General features: G+C 39.2%; 1 protein-coding gene and 1 pseudogene across 3 annotated transcripts in view; one reads left to right on the top strand and one right to left on the bottom strand.

Moving 5' to 3' along the window:
• The window catches only part of LMLN (leishmanolysin like peptidase), a 71,665-nt gene extending 59,951 nt beyond the window's left edge, over window positions 1–11,714 (bottom strand). The window contains exon 1 of one of the 3 annotated variants that reach the window (XM_074330513.1): window positions 11,385–11,714. In XM_074330513.1, coding sequence (XP_074186614.1) covers window positions 11,385–11,603 — 219 coding nt within the window. In that variant the 5' untranslated portion in view covers window positions 11,604–11,714. The remainder of the gene's footprint in view (window positions 1–11,384) is intronic. The other 2 variants (XM_019723665.2, XM_074330516.1) reach the window with 2 other exon arrangements.
• LOC109443370 (non-selective voltage-gated ion channel VDAC1) lies at window positions 4,130–5,292 on the top strand (annotated as a pseudogene).
• Window positions 11,715–14,165: the final 2,451 nt, after the last annotated feature.

Here is a 14,165-nt window from a genome sequence, read left to right as displayed (position 1 = left end):
CAGTCACCTATCGAAAGACACTTTGGTTGTTTCCATGTCTTGGCCACTGTGAATAATACTGCAGTGAACATCGGAGTACATATATATATTTTTTTCTTTACGGATAAATGTTTTCAGATTTTTTGGGGGATAGGGATTGCTGGTAATTTTATTCTTAATTTTCTGAGGAACCGCCATAGTGTTTTCCATAGCAGAGGCACCAATCTGCATTCCCACCAACAGCGTATGAGGGTTCCTTTTTCTCCACAGCCTCTCCAACACTTGCTATTATTTGTCTTGTTGATGATAGCCATTCTAATAGGTGTGGTTTTGATTTCCATTTCCCTAATAGTGAAGTTGAACATTTTTCATATTATCTGTTGGCAGTTTGTATGTCTTATTGGGAGAAGTTTCTGTTCATGTCCTCTGCCCATTTTTAAATTGGATTGTTCGTCTTTTTGTTGAGTTCTGAGTTCCTTATATATTTTGCATATTAGCCCCTTATTGGAGGAGTTGTTTGCAAATATCTTCTTCCATTCGATTGGTTGCCTCTTTGTTTTGTCAATGCTTTCTTTTGTTGTGCAGAAGCTTTTCAGTTTGCTCCAGTACGATTCATTTATTTTATCTTTTACTTCCCTTGCCTTTGAGGTCAGATTCATAAAATCCTCTTTGAACCCAAGGTCCCTAATTTCAGTACCTATGCTTTCTTCTATGCAGTTTATTGTTTCAGGTCTTATGTTTAGGTCTTTGATCCACTTTGAGTTAATTTTGGTACATGGTGACAGACTAGTTTCATTCTTTTTGCATGTAGCTTTCCAATTTTCCCACCACCATTTATTGAAGAGGATTTCTTTTCTCCATTGTATGTTTTAGCTCTTTTGTCGAAAATTATCTGTTCATATTTATGTGGGCTTATTTCTGGGTTTTGAATTCTATTTCATTGTTCTGCCAATACCATGCTGTTTTCATTACTGTCACTCTATAGTATAAATTGCAGTCAGGAAGTCTGATACCTCCAGCATTATTCTTTTTTTTTAGGATTGCTTTGGGTATTTGGGGTCTTTTGTGATTCCATACAAACCTGACGACTTTTTTTTGGTCCTATTTCTTTAAAAAACGCCATTGGAATTTTGATGGGGATTGCATTAAATCTGTATATTCCTTTGGGTAATATGGCCATTTTAACTATGTTGATTCTTCCAATCCATGAACACGGAACGTCTTTCCATCTTCTTAAATTTCTTTTAAAAATGTCTTATAGTTTTCAGTGTATAGGCCCTTCACATCCTTTACTTATTCCTAGATATTTTATTCTTTTGCAATTGCAAAAGGAATTGTTTTTATTCGTTTTTCTGAAATTTCACTGTTAGTATGTAGGAATGCAATGGATTTCTGTACATTGATTTTGTAGCCAGCAACTTTACTGTATTCATTTATTGTTTCTAATAGCTTTTTGGTAGAGTCTTTAGGGTTTTCTATATAAAGAATCATGCAAAAAGGGATAATTTAACTTCTTCATTCCCAATTCAGATGCCTTTTCTCTCTTTCACTTGCCTGATTGCTCTGGCTAGGACTTCTAATACTATGTTGAGTTATAGTAGTGATACCAGACAAACCTGTCTTGTTCCTGAATGTAGAGCAAATGGCTTCAGTTTTTCCACCGTCAATTATAATATGAGCTGAGGGTTTGTCACATATGGCCTTTACTATGTTAAGGTTATTTTCCTTCTATACCCATTTTATTGTTTTAATCATAAATGGATGTTGTATCTTGACAAATGCTTTTTCTGCATCGATTGATATGATCATATGGTTTTTATCTTTTATTTTATGTGGTGTATCACACTGATTGATATGCATATGTTGAACCATATGGGGTTGAACCCCACTTGATCGTGATGTATAACCTTTTTAACGCATTGTTGTATTCGATTTGCTAGAATTTTGTTTAGGATTTTTGCATCTGTATTCATTAGATATTGGTCTGTAATTTTCTTTTTTTGTGTTATCCTTACTAGGTTTTGGTGTCTGGGTAATGTTGACCTCATAAAATGAGTTAGGAAGTATCACTTCTTTTTCAATTTGTTGGAAGAGTTTGAGGAGGACAGGTGTTAATTGTAGCTGTTTAATTTATTGTAACTTCCAGGGGAGATTTCAAAAAGTACTCCCCACACTGCCATTTCTGTGCTGTCCCTAACTGACATTTTATAGAATACTTGCACCAATAACAGCAGAATGTACATTCTTCTCAAGTACACGTGAAACATTCACCTAAATAGACCACATCTTTGGCTATAAAATAAACCGTAAGAAATATTTAAAAGACTAAAATCATACAAAGGATGTTCTCTATCCATAACAAAATTAAAATGCAATGAAATTACAGAAAGATAACTAGGAAATCCCCAAGTATTTGAGAATCAAATACAAACTTATAATTAATCCTTAGGTTAAAGAGGAAGCCACAAGGGAGATTAGAAAATATTTTTAATTGAATGACAATAAAATTAAAACAAAATATTTGTGGGATGTAATTAAAACAATATTTAGAGGGAAACTTAAAGTTTTAAATATGTATACTAGAAAAAAATCTCAAATTAAAGATCTAGGCTTCCATTTTAAGAAACTAGAAGAAGAGGAAATTAAACTCAAAGCAGAAGGAAATAATAAGGATAAGTCCATAAATTAATAGAAAATAGAAAAAATTAATAGAAAATGGAAAATAGAAAAATAATAGAGAAATATCAATGAAAACAAGACCTTATGAAATTAATCAAGGAAACCAAACTGATTCTTTGATCAATGCAATTCATAAACCTCTAAGCAGAATGACAGATAGGACAACAATTACCCATATCAATATCAATAAAACAGGAGATATCACTCTAGGCTTTACAGACTATGATACTGTGATTTATAATAAGATATATGTATTTGGTCTTTGTCCTACTTCTGGCACAGAGCTCCTAAAACCTTTGGAATTTTCTAAGTGATGAGATAGATAAGGTGTCTTTGTTACGTTAACGAGGTGACTTTAGGAAAGCACCTGAACATGGGGACCGGTTGCCAGTGGAGCCAACCATATGATGAGAGGGTTGGAACTTTCAGTGGTGTCCCCTGTCCCACCTCTGAGGAGAGAAGAGAGGCTGCAGATTGAGCTCAATCGCCAATGGCCAATGATTTAATCAATCATGTATGTAAGGAAGCCTCCATAAAACCCAAAAGGATGGGGTTTGGAGAGCTTCCAGGTTGGTGGACATGTAGGGATTTGGAAAGAGTGCTGTGCTTACAGAACATAGAAGCTCCATGCTTTTCTCCATACCTTGCCTTATGTATCTCTTTCAGCTGCCTATTCGTGAGTTATACCCTTTGATAATATACCGGCAATTTAGTAAGTAAAAATTTTTTGAGTTCTGTGAGCTGCTCTGCAAATTAATTGAACCTGGGGGGGGGGGGTAGTCATGGAAACCTCCAATCTATAGCCATTAGGTCAAAAGCCCAGGTGACAACCTGGACTTGAGATTGGTATCTGAAATGAGGAGGGTGGGGGAGGGCTGTAGGACTGAGCCCTTAACCTGTGGAATCTGATGCTACCGCTGGGTAGATAGTGCCAGAATTGACTTAAACTGTAGGACACCCAGCTGGTGTCAGATAGTTACTTGGAGGTATGTGGAAAGAAATCCACACATTAGAACTGGTACCAGAAAACATTCAAAAGATCAAAAGGAAATATTAAGAAAAACTATATGTCCATAAATTCGACTTCAATGAAATGAAATTATTTGAAAGATATAACTTCCAAAACACAATCAAGAAGAAACAGATAACCTGAATAATCCAATATTTGTCAAAGAAAATTAGTTCATAGTTTACAACTCTCCAATAATGAAAATTCCAGACTGAGATGGCTTCATTCCTGAATTCTACTAAAAATTTAAGGAAGAAACAATACTGCAAACACTTCCTGAAGTTAGAAGAGGAAGAAGTATTTTCCGACTCATTCTATGAGGCCATAATGCCAAACCCAACAATGTTATTAAAGAAAAACAAAAAGAGACCAATATCCCTCATGAATATATATGCAAAATCACACAAAAAAATATTAGCAAATCCAGCTGCCGCTGAGCCCGCAGCCACTGCCTCTGAGCAGATGATTGTGCTTCCTACGTATGCTGGATTTGGCAAATCTGCCAGGGACGTCTTCACCAAGGGCTACTGGATTTGGCTTAATAAAACTCGATTTGAAAAGAAAATCTGAGCATGGACTGCAATTTCCAAGCTCAGGTTCAGCCAACAGTGAGACCACCAAAGCGCAGGCCGTCTGGAAACCAAGTTCAGATGGACTGAGTGTGGTCTGCCGTTTACAGAGAAACAGAACACTGACAACACACGAGGCATGGAGATTACTGGGGAAGATCAGCTTGCATGACCGAAGCTGACTTTCGATGCATCCTTCACACCAAACACTGGGGCGGGGGGATGCTAAAATCAAGAAAAGGTACACGCGGGAGCACATAAACCTGAAGTGAGATGTGGATTTCAACATTCCAGGGCCTTCAATCTAGGGTGCTCTGGCTGGCCGGCTACCAGATGAATTTTGAGACTGCAAAGTCTCAAGTGATCCAGAGCAACTTTTCAATTGGCTACAAGACTGATGAATTCCAGCTTCACACTAATGTAAATGACAGGACAGAGTTTGGTGGCTCCATTTATCAGGTGAATGAGAAGTTAAAGACCACTGCTAATCTCGCCTGAACAGCAGGAAACAGTAACACTCACTTCGAAATAGCAGCCAAGTATCAGATGGACCCTGACGCCTGCTTCCCGGCTAAAGTGAACAACTCCAGCCTGGTATGTTTAGGATACACTCAGGCCCAAAGCCAGGTATCAGACTGATGCTGTCAGCTCAGCTGGATGGCAAGAATGTCACCGCTGGCAGCCACAAGCTTGGTCTAGGACTGGAACTTCAAGCATAAACAAATACTGTACGATTCTTTAATTTTAAACTATTTTGCAGCATAGCTACTTTCAGAATTCAGTGTACCTTTTAATGTTGTATGTCTGGGATGCAAGTGTTGCTAAATATCATGTTAGACATCCACGTTAAAGATGATTCAGGTTTAGGCCGGCCCGGTGGCTCAGGCGGTTAGAGCTCCATGCTCCTAACTCCAAAGGCTGCCGGTTCGATTCCCACATGGGCCAGTGGGCTCTCAACCACAAGGTTGCCAGTTCGATTCCTCGACTCCTGCAAGGGATGGTGGGCAGCGCCCCCTGCAACTAAAATTGAACACGGCACCTTGAGCTGAGCTGCCGCTGAGCTCCCAGATGGCTCAGTTGGTTGGAGCGCATCCACAAGGTTGCCGGTTCGACTCCCGCAAGGATGGTGGGCTGTGCCCCCTGCAACTAGCAACGGCAACTGGACCTGGAGCTGAGCTGCGCCCTCCACAACTAAGATTGAAAGGACAACAACTTGACTTGGAAAGAAATCCTGGAAGTACACACTGTTCCCCAATAAAGTCCTGTTCCCCTTCTCCAATAAAATCTTTTTTAAAAAAGATGATTCAGGTTTAAAGAGTTACTCTTTCAGGGGTACAGAAGAAACCCAGTTCCAAAAAAGGTCCTTTCACATGTAGACTTGGGGGGAACTTGGTGGCCCCCTGTAGAGATGTTAGGTTTCTTTTTTATCCAGAAATGGCTGTAAGTGGAAGATGATGATTTGTAAACACTGTAAATTTGTATTGTGTAAATGAATGAAATTGTGACTTTGTGAGAATTGATTGAACCATGGTTTCCTACCCTAATTGAGAGAGGCTCACTGTTTGATGTGTGTAGAAACTCATCTGAAGGGACTTTTTTAGACAGATCTTCATGACCTGTTTCCACCCGTCCATCACCTCTTTTATACTAAAAGTCTTTCACACTAAAAGTCTGCAGAGTGTGGTAGTTGTTTCTTTTGTGCCATTTTGGGGTGGAGAAGGTGGATGTGATGAAACCAATAGTTTAGGACTTAATTCCCTCTCATGCTGTGGTTTTCTGCCCTTGCATCAGAGAATGAAATAGCTTCTAAAAGCTCCGGCTACAAGCTGGGAACAGTCTCTGTGACTGTAATCACATGGTGACAACATTTGGAACATAAATTAGATTTCTGTTTTGTTCTCACCACTCTGTTTATTTTTTAGCAGTTTAATGGGTACATTTTAGAGTCTTCCATTTTGTGTGGAATTAGTCTCTCCCTTTCAAGTGCTTAACATAAAACTTGAATAAAATATTGAAACCTCAAAAAAAATTAGCAGGGTGGCCGGATGGCTCAGTTGGTTAGAGTGCGGGCTCTTAACAAGGTTGCTGGGTTGATTCCCACATGGACCAGTGAACTGCACCCTCCACAATTAGATTGAAAATGGGTTGTGCTTGGAGCTGAGCCACCAATGGGCAACCAGTTGGTTCCATGGTTGGAGTGTGGTGCTCGTAACACTAAGGTCGCTGGTTCGAGTCCCCACATGGGCCCAGTGAGCTGCGCGCTCCACAACTAGATTGAAAACAACGACTTGAGTTGTAGCTGAGCTGTGCCCTCTGCAACTAGATTGAAAATAACAACTTGACTTGGAGCTGAGCTGTGCCCTCTGCAACTAGATTGAAAATAACAACTTGACTTGGAGCTGAGCTGTGCCCTCTGCAACTAGATTGAAAACAATGACTTGACTTGGAACTGAGCTGCGCTGTTCCCCACCCCCCCCAACTAGATTGATAAAACACCGACTTGACATCCTGGAAAAACACACTATTGCCCAATATCCCCAAATTAAAAAAATGAGCAAATCAGTCCAACAAAATGTAAAAAGGGCAATGCATCATGACCAAGTGGGCTTTTATCTCAGGAATGCAAGGCTAGTTCATCATTCAAAAAAATCAATCAGTGTTAATTCACAATATGAACTCAGTAAAGAAGAAAAGATACTGGATTAAATCAATTGATGCAGAAAAAACATTTAATAAAATTCATCATACATTCATGATAAAAACTATTGGCAAACTAAGAATGGCAGATAATTTCCTTAACCTGATAAAGCATATCAACAAAACATCTACAACTAATATTCTTAATAGTGGAAAACTAAACGCTTTCCTTCTAAGATCAGGAACAATGCAAGGATGTCTACTGTCACCACTCTTATTCAACACCATATTGGAGTCAGTATAAGGCAATAGTAACATTAAATATTTATAATAAGCAAAAGATACATATTATAATCCCTAAAGCAAATATATCCATGTGCACATGCATGAGTGTACACATAGATGTGCATGGACACACACACACCACGAAAGGTTAAATATAAAGGGATGGAGAAAAATATATCATATAAGATCTAATTATAAGCAAGTTAAAATGGCTATATTAATATCAGACAAACTAGACTTCAAGGCAGGGAGTATTACCAGAATAAAGAAGGACATTTTTTGAGGCCGGCTCAGTGGCTCAGGTGGTTGGAGTGCTGTGCTCCTAATGCCCAGGTCGCTGGTTCGATTCCCACATGGGCAGTGAGCTGCGCCCTTTGCAGCTAAGATAGTGAACAATGGCTCTCCCTGGAGCTGGGCTGCCGTGAGCAGCCACAGGTAGCTTGCGAGAGCTGCTGTGAGTGGGGAGCCTGGGGGAACGCAAGGCTCATAATACCAGCGTGTCCTACACACTGGACTGGACTGAGAAACAATGGCTTGAACTGGAGTGGGGGGAGGGAGCGGAAAAATGGGGGGGAAGTGACATTTTATAATGAAAAGTGATACAAGTAAACGGTTAATAAATCAGAAAGACATAATTATAAATATGAATTCACCTAACGACAAATTCAAAATCCATAAAGCAAAAACTGACAGAACCAACAGAAAAAAGACAAATGTACAGTCTTAGAGACTTTTAAGACCCTAACAATTAGACAAAAATTTGCAGGAATACAGAAATCTGCAGTACACCATCATCACCTCCCCTCACTGACATATAAGAAACCTACACTCCACAACTATAGAATATATATTTTTTACAAGTACACATGAAAAGTTAAACAGGATAGAGCATATGCTGAGGTATAAATAAAACAATCTCAGATTTCAAAGGGCTGAAATCTTACCAAAGATACTCTCCAAGTTAGAAATCATGAACAATAAGGTATCTAGAAAAGGACCAAATATTTAGAAAGTATATTTTAAACATTTTTAATGACCCATGGATCAAAGAAGAAATTACCAGGGAAATTAAAAACACTTTGAACTAAACAATAATTAAAATACAATGATCTGTGAAGTGCAGCTCAAGTTGTAGGTGCTTAGAGTGAACTTTAAATTTGAATGTTTATATTAGAAAGGAAAAAAGGCTCCAAAACAATGATTTAAGTTTCCATCTAACAGTATGAACAAAGCAAATCCACAATAGGTAGAAGGAGGAAATAATAAATAACAGAAAACAATGAAATACAAAACAATCATTAAAGAACATAAACAAAGCCAACAGTTGGTTATTTAAAATGATTAATAAAATTAACAAACCCCTAGCAAGACTGGACTAGAATAAAACAGAATAAACACCAATTACCACATTAGAAATGAATGAGTAGATATCACTAGAAAGTCTACAGACACCAAAAAGATAAAATTATTATGAACAACTTTATAGCAATACATTTAACAATTCAAATAATATAAAATCCTTGAAAAATACAAGTTACCAAGACTGACACAAGAGCAAACAGAAAATATAAATAGACTTGTATCAGAGAAATTGGATTTATCTAAACCTCCCTACACAGTGGTTACTTGGAACCAGAAGTAAAAACTGGGATTGACTATAAATGGGCACAAGGAATCTTTCTGGATCCCTTCTAAAAATGGTTGCATAACTCTGAAAATTTATTAAAAATCATTGAACTGGACACCGAAGCGGGTAAATTCTATGGTACAGTATATAAAATATAGCTCAATAAAAATATTTATTATAAAAACTCTCTACAAGAAAAACTCCAGGCCCAGATGGTTTCAGTCATGAATTATACCAAACATTTAAAGACATGATTTCAATTTTATAGAGACTCTTTTAGAAAATATAAGACGATGGAACACTTCTCAACTCACTATGTGAGTCTAGTATAATTGATATTAAAGGCTAACAAAAACTTGACTGAAAAAGAACATTACAAATCAGCATCGTTCATAAACAGATACACAAATCCTTAACAAATCTATCAGCAAATTAAATTCAGAGGTATATAAAAAGGATAATACATCATGACCAAGTAGGGTCCATCCCAGAAATGCAAAGTTGATTTACTATTGGAAAATTTAATGTAATCTACAATAGTATAAACTGTATCATTCCATTAACGTAAACTAAGTTCTAGAACAGGCAAAACTAACATATTGTAAAATCTAAACCTAATGTTAAAAATAAAAAATTCAGAACAATAGTTGCCTGGGGTGGACGTGAGCCTGACTGGTACAGGACAGGAGGGAAATTTCTGGAGACATGGAATTGTTCATTGTAATAGGGTTGTGGGTTTTACATGGATGTACATGATTGCATCTGTTGCATTTCAATATATGTAAATCTTACCCCGAAAAACTTTCAAAAGTAACAATAACAAGTGGGAGGATGGGAAATGGGTGGAAGTATATGAAACAAGAATGACAGAATATTAGTACATGTTGAAGCTGGGTGATGGGTCCATGGGAGTTCATTATACTATTCTGTTTGGGGTTTTGTTTTAATTTCTATAAAAGTAACAAAACTTAGAGGTTTTAATTAAGAACAAGTTAAATGAGTCAAGATGCTTTGTAGTTCCCCACCACCACCAAGAAAAGTCACTGTAATTTCCTGTAGCACTTAACAGAGGTGCAGTCACTAGCATGAGTATAATGAATAGTTCTTGCCTACATTTTGTATTCAGGTTAAGAGGACTTCCTATTACATATTCTGTCAAGACCTATAAAAATATATCAGGGATGAGAACGCTCAAGAACTTAATAGCTTGCTTTTAATATCTGAAAACTAGAACAAAATAGCTATTAAAGTCCCTTCTAGCACAGATATTTTGCAGATCTTTGAACTACTTTCTCTTATTTTAATCTAAATTGGAAGAGAGAAGCATATGGCTTTGTGGGACTGTTTTTAAAAAGAATTCATCAGAGGGGTGGGGTATGATGTTTAAGGGTACCAACTTGCAACCAGTACAGAAGTAAGTCCAGGAGCTCTAATGTACAACATAGTGATTACAGACAACAATAATGTATTGTAAATTTAAAAGTTGCTAAAAGACTAAAAAAATAATTCAGCCAAAATGCAGTGTCATGATAAAGACTGTAATACTGCTACAAACCCCAAACAATATTTCGGCACACATGATTATGAACACTATGCACAGAAATTTTTGGAAATTACCACCAGAATGAGTGATCTTAGATTTCTGGGTTAAACTGAAAATTTCTACGTTAATATTTCTTGATAAAATAATAAGACAAATTGTAAAACCAATCACAACATGAAGCACTGCCCCAGGTACTCTGTCTCCTTTCCTCAAAGAATAGTGATTGGTGTGGGCCCTCCTCTGAGCTAAGTACTGTGGAGGAACCAAAATATAAGGCAAACTTCATCTAAGGAACCTTACAATTTAACCACAAAGGCCTGGAAAATAAGCCAGCATCACATAGCGGTACTTGGTTAAGTGCCAGAAGAGAGTACAGATACTAAAACGTACTGTGAAATGGAAAGAACATTTTGTTGGGGTGGTTTCAGCAGGTTGCCTTGAGGCAAACAGACTGAAATAACTTAGGGAGAAAAATGGAGTGGGAAGGCGGTTGGCACTTCCACGGCAGAAAAGGGTAGAGCAAGCCACGTGATGAGTTAACTTGAAAATAAACCTGAATTTTGTCTCCACAGAACCCCCAATATCCCTCCAACGCCTTTCGTTCTCCTATTAATTCCTTCCCAAACTTTTAGATTAGTGGTTACCAAAGTGTGGTCCTTGAACAAGCAGCATCGCCCACCATCTAGAAACTTGAACTGCAAATTCTGGGACCCATCCCAGAACTAAGGAGTCAGAAAGTGGGAAAGTGGGCAATCTGTGTTTTAACAAGTTCGTCCGGTGATTCTGATAGATGCTCAAATTTGAAAACCGTTACTCTAGGACTAACTGCTACGCACAACCTTCGCACAGAAAAGTGCTGATGTTCTGAGTGCCTAACTCAGTCACTTGGCTGGTGCAGAAAGGGAGTTGATAGCAGGTCCCAGCCCTCTGAGTTGTCTCTGGCTCAGTTTCGCTTTCTCCTCCCGTACACCTTGTTCCAATCACTACACTACTCTCTATGCCATTGCCTCCCACATTACCCTCACAGGGCCCGCTCCCGCCCCTCCGTCGCCCTACCTCAGTGTCAGAGGGTACGTGATGCCGGCAGGGAGGGGAACTGCCCAAGGAGACAGGAATAGATGTAGCGCTTGCGCGGAGCCCGCCCAACAGGAGGAAAACGCCTCGGACCCATAAAGAACCGCTCCAGCGCCACCGGCTTGTGCCCGGGCCTGGCCCGGAGGAACCCGTTCCACCACCCCACTCGGGCGCCATCTTTGGGCTGAGCGTCGTTACCATGGAGTACGTGACGCCTCCGCGCCCGGCGCCAGCCCCGCCCCTCGCTACTCCGGGCAGGTGGAGGAGCCAGCCGGTGAAAACATGCCTTTTGATTGGCTAGCGTCACCCGCAAGAAATTCACCGCGGAACAGACGTGCATCCCGTCTCATTGCACGACGCCAGCCAATAAAAGCCGTTTAGCGGCCCACGTGAGTTGGGTTGAGACTGTAGGTGTTGATGGTAATAGGACGGTGGTTATGTGGGTGTCTTTACTGAGGCGGTTTTTCAGTATTTAATTCACCTAGTAACCGAAAAGCTTATGCACCCACTAAGTGCCACGTAGTTTAGACAAACAGTTGCAGAATATTTTATGGTTCAGCCTGTGTGTATGTAGTGAATGGAATATAATTTTTTTAATTCTTAGGAGTCACCAATTTTAGGCCCATTTCGTGTCATTTCCTATAAATTCAACTGTGTCCTTTACTGTTCAACCCTATCCCTGAATTTACTTAATCAAGAATTGCAACTGCATTAACTCAGACTGGGTGGCTCTTTTCCATTAAGGAAACTACCTTCAAATCTGATGAACAAAAAATTTGAAATCAGGACAAATCGCCCTGTGGCCCACGAAACAAAGAATTAAAACTAGGAACTGGAAGCACTTAAACTGGAAGTCATTCAACATGGATACTGTAAATTACTAGGAAGGATGGGGGTAGGAAAGCAGAGAAAATCCCCAAGAATCTGTATTTCATTGGCAAAGATCAGGTACTCAAATACATAGGCAGGGCACTTTACAAGATTCATCAGAGTGTCTATCGTCCCACAACTGGTAGAAATTGAGATTCCAAACCAAATTCACCCCTTTCAGAACATGTGCTCTATCCACAGGAACACAAAGAAATTCAAGGTTGTGAACAAAAACACCAGTCCTCTTCAAATTTCTAGTTGTCTAACAGTAGTATCATGCTAGGGAGAGGCTGTTTTGGTGGTCTAGCATACAAGTTACTAGCCATTCAAGCTCATTTCTGTGAAATATGGGATTCATCCAATGGTTAACTTTGGCTTAAGTACTGAGCAAACCTCTTCATGGGAGAAAAGCGTTATGCACCTTCTCATTTACAAATACTGCATTACATCAATGGAAAAGACTGATTTGCAAGCAAGGCTTGTCACTGCATTTACTCTTTACCCTAAGAATTCTCAGCTTTCTCTTCCCTGCTTTGCTCAAAATGCCCATTTGTTTTGTTTACCCACCCCCATTGCTCTCCTACCATCATCTATCCCCCTCACAATAGGACACATTCACTTGACTCCTACAAAGATGACAGGCATTGCGATTTCCTGTCTGTATGACTAATCCAGACCTCAATATCCATCTGCCTTCCTGGACATGATCAAGCTGAGTTCTTCAAACTCAACACCCATTCGCTGAAACACACACACACACATACATCTCCTGGTTCCCCAACTCTGCAAATACACACATACATCTCTCCTGGTTCCCCAACTTTGCAAATGCACTATTACCTACCCAGAAACCAAAGCTGGTAAAGTTACCTTTCAAGACTCCTCTCCACTTGGTTTTAAAATTGTTAATGTTTATGGAGCCTGCCATTTCAATGCTCAAAAATTGCATTTAAGACTGCAAACCCTACCTGGTTTTCCCTTCCTTCAGTTTATGTGGGGTTACCACTGGGTTTTGTAAAATATGAATCTGGTCAACCCTATATAGTTCTTCAATGACACAAGAGACTAGTTCAGTCCTCAGAGCAGTATAATTTAGCATCTTAGTTTTCTATACTTTCCAATTATTCCTAATAGGTTTGTCACATTACATCAGTTGAATTCCTTAAATGCTTTCTTTCACCTAAAACCTGTACCATTTCCTTTTTCTGAAATGCCTCCCCAAGCACTTTATCCCTGATCACCCCAAAAGTACTGATGTATCAGTCACATGACACAACATAGGTACTTTCAGTTTATACTGTTTGAGGGGGAACTTATCTTACTGGAGTAACTGAAATTGGCACTTCCTGCTCTTGACCTGATTATTCCATTTCCTTATGGTTCTAATAAACTCATTCTAACTTTGTGGTGGCCATGAAATGCACTGCTTAGATCTGGTGAAGAGCGTAACTGACCAATGGCCTGAATCTGCTTCTCCTCACCGTATTTGCCTTGAAGCCACACTTCCCAAGGGCTGCTGCAGCAGCCATACAAATACAAGCCCACTGCTGTGAAACCTGAGACTCTTCCTACAGCAACTTGGCTTGAGGACCACCACTGGACTAATGAGCAAACCTTTCTTAGAAATGCCATGTGCTTAGTCCCCAATCCTTTCCTACATCCTCTTCAAAAGTTTTTCTCACACATTCCACCAATACTTTTAGCATGCTACCTGCTTGACAACCCAAATATAATAAAAAACTCTTAAAGCTGGGACTCAGTTTGGCAAGCTCCGTTTCCTGTTTCAATGGAACATCAAGATTTTACTGAAAGGACTAGCTGCAACTGCAACAATCTACAACATACTGCAAATTGATACCTTGGTTCAAACTTTTTTCAACACTAAGATTTAAA

The sequence above is a fragment of the Rhinolophus sinicus genome, linkage group LG01 (genome assembly GCF_036562045.2).
Source record: "Rhinolophus sinicus isolate RSC01 linkage group LG01, ASM3656204v1, whole genome shotgun sequence".
NCBI lineage: Eukaryota > Metazoa > Chordata > Mammalia > Chiroptera > Rhinolophidae > Rhinolophus > Rhinolophus sinicus.
Note: the sequence above shows the minus strand (reverse complement) of the source record. Positions and strands in the feature narration are given on the sequence as shown.